The sequence below is a fragment of the Lemur catta genome, chromosome 1, assembly GCF_020740605.2.
Source record: "Lemur catta isolate mLemCat1 chromosome 1, mLemCat1.pri, whole genome shotgun sequence".
Lineage (NCBI taxonomy): Eukaryota > Metazoa > Chordata > Mammalia > Primates > Lemuridae > Lemur > Lemur catta.
The window spans coordinates 5,553,531-5,559,625 of NC_059128.1; the positions used below are offsets into that span (position 1 = coordinate 5,553,531).

The window sequence follows — 6,095 nt, forward strand, 5'->3', positions numbered from 1 at the left end:
GCTGCCAACCTCACAGGATGAGGATGCTCCGGCCTTCCTTCCAGAGCTCCCATTGACGGACACGAGCTTGGCACAGCTGACCACAGAGAGCACAATGTCACCCCCTCGGGGAGTGGCCAAGGGACAGAGGCCCAACAACTCCCACATGCCCCTCACCAGAAGCCTGAGTGATGAGCGGGCCTGTCCGCACTGAATGTGTACCACCTGTGTCTCCGGGGCTGTGTAGACCCCACAGGCGTCACGTGGCCTGCCCGGCCCGGCAGAGCAAAGCTGGGGGAGAAATCGCCAGGGGCTGTGCCAGTGTCAGCACCTTCGCTAACAGTGCCTGTCCCCTTCTAAATGGGTTTGGAATTCACAGAAACTGCCACGTCCCTCCCTCATACCAGCTTTCAGAGGAGGGACCCTAACCCCAGCCTGCAGCTTCAAGCAGCAAGTGTCCCTGGGCACCCACTCTGCGCTGGGACCCTGATGTGATCTCACTGAGCCCTCCCACAGCTCATCCACAGGTGCTGTCCTTATCCCCATTTCACAGATGAGGAAACTGAGGCTTAAGGTCAGCATATGGAAAGATGCTTAGCACTATTGGTTACCAGGGAAATGCAAATCAAAACTACAAGGTACCACTTTACACCCGCTAGGATGGCTGGGATCCAAAAGGCAGTAACTGGTGTTGTGGGGAGGGGGAGGAATCAGAACCCATGGACACTGCTGGCGGGAATGGAAATGGTGCAGCCGCTGTGGAAAACAGCCTGGCGGTCCCCCGAAAGGCTCAAGGCAGAGTAACCACGTGATCCGGCAATGCCACTCCCAGGTGTACACCAAGGGCAATGAAAACATATGTTCACACAGAGATTCGTGCACTCGTGTTCACAGAAGCATTATCCACAACAGCAGAAATAACCCCAATGTCCATCAACTGACGAACGGATCAATGCAGCGTGGTCTGTCCATACAACGGAGTGTCATTCGCAGGAAAAGGAGCGAAGCGCTGATACAGGCCCCGTGTGGGTGAACCAGCAACGTCATCGTAAGTGAGAGAAGCCAAGCACAAAAGGCCACACACTATATGATTCCACTCCTGTGAAATGTCCAGAGCAGGCAGGTTTATAGAAACAGAAAGTAGATAGTGGTTGCAGGGGCTGGGACGGGGAGGAAGGGAGGTGCTAACAGGTGCGGGGGTTCTTTTTGGGGTGATGAAAATGTTCTAAAGTTGGTTATGGTGATGGTTGCACAGCTCTGTGAATATACCAACAACCACTGAATGTACACTTTTATTTATCCTGGCTGCGGCCACGCTCCTGCCCGGTGCTGCCCGAGTGAATTCCCACTTGGCACCCCGGCCTCGCAAAACCTGACAGACATCACAGCCGCCGGCCCTCGTGACACCAGTTGGCGGCCCCTCGCCCTGGCTTTTCAGTCTCTGCTGGGGCTGGCCTCGCTCCTAACAGCCTCAGCTTTTCAACATGGAAAGAAAAAGAAAGGCAGCCCATGAGAGGGTGGCTCTGGGTTTTGCGTTGTTCTTGTTTCTGCAGGTCTAAACTCCCGGCTCAGCCGGGTGTCCGAGTGAGATGGAGCCCCCTTCTCTGTGCGCTGCTGTCCTTTCAGGGCCCCCTGCAGCCCCGCTCCCGCCCTGAGCAGCACCGAGTCCTGAATGCAGTTACCCGCCTTTTGGTGGGGTGCGGGCACGACAGGAGCCGGGCAGCCCTCGCCGACAGGAGGGGGACAGCCTGGAGGAGACGCTGCGGTCCCCGCAAGAACAGGGCCTGAACAATTAGAGTCATGCTTCCATCTCCTCGCGGAGGTGCCCGCCCCAGGCCCAGGCCCTGAGGAGAGCCGGGGGCGCTCAGCAAACACACGGGAGAACAGCACCGGCCACCTGCTGCCTCCCAGCCCTGGGGCCGCCGGCATCACGCAGAACCTCCTCTTGCTCCTCAGGATCTCGGAGAAAGCTGACCATGCCCCGACACCGCTCACCCAGAGCGACCCAGCCGTGGCCAGCCCCTCCCCCGGGGCCAGAGACACCAGGCCATCTCCCAGTCCCCCTGTGTCCCAGGACCACTCCCAGCCCCTCATGCCCTATCCCAGCACTTGCTGGCCCTGAATCCAGAGAAGGGACAACCCCCAGGCCCCTCCCTGGGAGTGCAGCACAACCTCCCTGGGGACTGGGATGCCAGGACAAGGAGGAGAGGGTCTGGGAGGCAGGAAGCTGGGGCTGTCTCTGGGTGCTGGGATGCCTGGAGGAACTGAGTGAGCTGTGGGGGGCCCCCCTCAGTGTCTTCAGGCCCCACCCCTGGAAAACAACCCTTGAGTTCAGGCCATGAGAGGCACTTGGAGAGCCAGGTGCTTGGGGCCTTTTGGGGACCCTAGGGAGCTGCCGGCCCTCCCAGCTGCATCTGTTGGCGACACCTCCAGAAGCTACAGAGCATGGAGGGAGGCGACGAAGACAAGGGAGCAACACCCCACACCCTCAGAAAAGGCACCAAATGGGCAGCCATTTCTCCTGTACAAACAGGGTGACTGCAGCCCAGAGGGGGCCGTGGGATTGGCGAAGTTGATACAGGAGGGGACAGAGGGTCACTGCAAGGGCTGGGCACTTACTCAGGTTAGGGGTCCGTCCTTACCATACCCTCCACGGCAGGGCAAATGCCCACCTGTTACCATCACCAAAGCTCAGAGAGGTTAAGTAACTCGCCCAGGGCCACAGAGCCAGGGAGTGGTAGAGTGCAGATTTGAACCCTGGGTTCTAATTGACCTGCATTCATTGCCCTGCTGAGAACACAACGGCTTATTCTTCCATGCTTGGAACTGTAAAGTTGCTTTGCTGGAATCTTTACCAAGCACGGGGGGTGGGGGGACCGACAGCACAGAGGCCTGGATTCTCTTCCTGCAGATTCTGCCAAGGCGGGAGGTGGGTGTACCACAAGGTCAAAGGCAGGAAAAGACAATCAACAGACCCAGGATGTGTGGAGCCAGCACCTTCCGGGCCCCTCTGCACCAGGCAGGTGACAGGCACTCACAGATCCTGTCTCCAGCCTCAGTGAGGGACAGGGCAAGCCCTCTGTTGACCAGATGAAGAAACTGAGACTGTCAGGTGAAGTGACCCATCCAGAGCTCCCCAGCACCCCAGAGGCAGAGCCAAGCCTAGAGTGCGGGAACTGTACAGGAAGCCTTGGCGGGACAGGGCGTGTGGGCCAGCCGCTCTCGGTCAGGCGAGTTCCTGCTATAAATACGATGCTGACTCCCGGGTAACCTTAGCCTCTGGGCTCGCCCGCTCGGGCTCGGGGCCATAAATCCAGAAGCCGGCAGCCTCCTGTTGCGCTCCTGCTCTGCAGAGTTTTCCTGACACCCTAACAAGGTACTGCATTTTTGTTACAGGCTCCAAGTTACTGGAGGCAACGTTGAGCTGGCCATCTCTGAAATAAAGGGCTGCTTCTACAGATGACAGCCGAAAAGGCCCATGGGATGGCCAGCCCAGCTGCCTCGGTGTGCAGGGCGGGCGTTCCCAAAAGAGAGAGCTCACCCGGGTCCTGTGCTAAAAGGGTTCAGGGAGCTGGGTTCGAATCCCTGCACTACCATTTCCCAGCTGGGTGGCTTTGGGCAAGTCCGTTTGCCTCTCTGAGCCTTGGTTTGTGGTTATACAGTGGAGCTGATCCACCCACCTCCAGGGAACAAACACAACAGTGTGTCCAAGATGTCCAGGACGCAGCAGATAATTTGGCCCCTTCATCTCCCTCTCTGGGACAGCTTCTTTATTGGTTGAATAACAATAACAACAGCTATAACTGCTAACACTAAGCCTGGCATTATTTTAAGTGAATTACAAGCTTTTAGTCATGGAATCCTTATTGCAACTTGAAGAGTTAACGTCCTATTATTGTCTCCATTTAACGGCGGAGGAAACTGAGACACTGTTCCCTTGCATAATCTGCCCTAGGTCACGTAGGTCGTGAGTGGAGAGCTGAGGATGTTCCCACTGTTGACACAGGCCCAGGGATTGGTTACTGCAAACAGGTAGAAATACCTTACAGCAGTGACCTTGCCCAGCCATTGCTGCCACGCAGGAACCCTAGAGAGGCCCGAGCTTTAGGCACATTCCAGAAGACCTTCTTTGGCCAGAGCCTCCCACCCACCCCATCAATAAATATACCCCCCTGCACCCAGGTACTGTCTTTACTCCTGCTGACCAAGTTCAAGCTCGAGCTCACGTATCAAAGATGAAAGGCCACCACCACATGGTACACTACAGACAGGAAAACCAAGCCCAGAGCCTGTCCGGGGCCACCTGCCCAGCCGGCGCAGACAGACCCAGGAGGGCCCCGCCTCCCAGCCCAAACGGGCTGGCCTCTCCTAAACAGGGAGGGACAGTGAGGCCCACATCTCCTCCCAGCCTCCAGGCTGCGCACACACATGCATGCTCAGCGCCCATTCCTTTGCCCCGAAGGGCTAAATATTGTCCTGGCCTTCCTGAAATACCCATCTCCATGCGGGTGGTTTTACAAGCTGCTAAAACCGGGGCTGTGTCCCTGGTGGAGGGGGAGAGCTATTCCGGGTTCGCGTCAGGTGTGGGGCAGGGCCAGCCAGAAAGGGCCGTCTGCTGGCTCCCCCGGCTCCTGCGGCCACGGCGGGCAATTCCTGGCAGCCAGCGCGACTGGCACCCGGTGCAAGAGGGCGAGGTCAGGTCACTTTTGTCAGTGTCCCCCTCCCCGACTCTCTCTCTCTCTCAAATCTGACCCAGCAGGGCCAGGTGCTGGACTGTTCCTCAGACAGCATGCAGGGTGCTGTCACCCACAGCCCAACTCTGTACCCCCGGGACAGCTTGACGTGTCCCGAGAGTCTCCAAGGTGGGTTTTTGTGGATAAGGAATCCATGGGCCAGAGACGACTGACGGCTCACAAAGGAGGCCAGACCTAGATGCACAGGCTGCGTGTCCCTCGGGGCTCCTGCCCGGGATGGCTCGCTGCTGCCATGTGGGAGCCACCAGGCGCTCACTATACACCAGGCACTGGCAGACACTTTGATACATTGTTGCGTTTAGTTTTCAGAAGCACCACTGGGCAGGGTACCATACCACTGTCTCCACTTTCACCTGGGGACACTGAGGCTCAGAGAAGACAAACATTTGCCACTTGCCCAAGGTCTCCCAACCCGGGAGTGAAAGAATCGGAATATGAACTGGGGCAGCCTGACTCCAGAGTCCCGACGTAGCGCCTGGATTAGGCTGTCCCCAGCCCCTACCCTGCCAAGGCTGGCTCAGAGAGGTGGCCACATCGGAACTGGTTCTTGAACTGGAAGGAGCTGGGGCAGCCAGCCAGGGACACTGGCAGCTGGTGCCCACCACAGCCTCTTGCCCTGGGGAGGGCAGAGGGCAGGCAGGCAAGCCCCAGAACCTGACCCCCCCCCCCAGGCTGCCTGTGTCCCTGGCCATTTCCAGCCTAGAGGCTTTGGGGACCCACAGAGGGCCTGCCTCATGCTGGCAGACCAGGGACTCAGAACCACTGGGGGGTCTCAGACTCCTGGGGAATCAGATGGAAGCTGTGTGCTTCCCCCAAATAAATGTGCACACACAGTCACAAGTGGCTTCGGGGCCCGTGGCACCATGAGTCCACCCAGGGGTCCAGCCACAGTCTAGGTCCCGTCACCCTGTGGGTCAGCTCTGGCCGCCCCGGCTGCCAGCCCGGGAAGGGTTTGCAGCAGCAGGCGCAGCTTCCTGCTCTGGCCCCACTGGGAAGCCGGGGGTGCGGCAGAGCTGAGCTTCGAAAGTCAAGCTCCCCTGCCCAGGGGCACAGGCCCCCCAGGAGTCAGGCCGGGAGAAGGGGGCCAGCTTCACAGCTGCCTGCAGCCCGCGGGGGCCCCAGCACCCTCGGCGACCGGCGGCCTTGGCTCTGCAACCGGAGCCACGGCGGGTAAATATAGCGCTGCCACTCACCGGCCGAGGGGCCCTCGCCGTCCGACATGGTGTGGGAGATGGGCAGTCGGCTGGCCACCAGCCTGCAGGGTCACTCAGAACCCTCAGCGGCTGTCACCCACCCGGCAGGGCTTGAGGCTGCTCCGTGTCCAGCCCCCAGGCAGTGTCCCGCCCCGGCCGGTCTGGCCAC

At 59.2% G+C, this 6,095-nt stretch overlaps 1 protein-coding gene across 1 annotated transcript in view; it reads right to left on the reverse strand.

Annotated features, from left to right (window-relative positions):
* EML1 (EMAP like 1) overlaps positions 1–6,095 on the reverse strand; it is a 168,739-nt gene extending 162,644 nt beyond the window's left edge. The window contains exon 1 of the mRNA XM_045560982.1: positions 5,927–6,095. Within this exon, the coding sequence (XP_045416938.1) occupies positions 5,927–5,954 (28 nt within the window). The 5' untranslated portion in view covers positions 5,955–6,095. The remainder of the gene's footprint in view (positions 1–5,926) is intronic.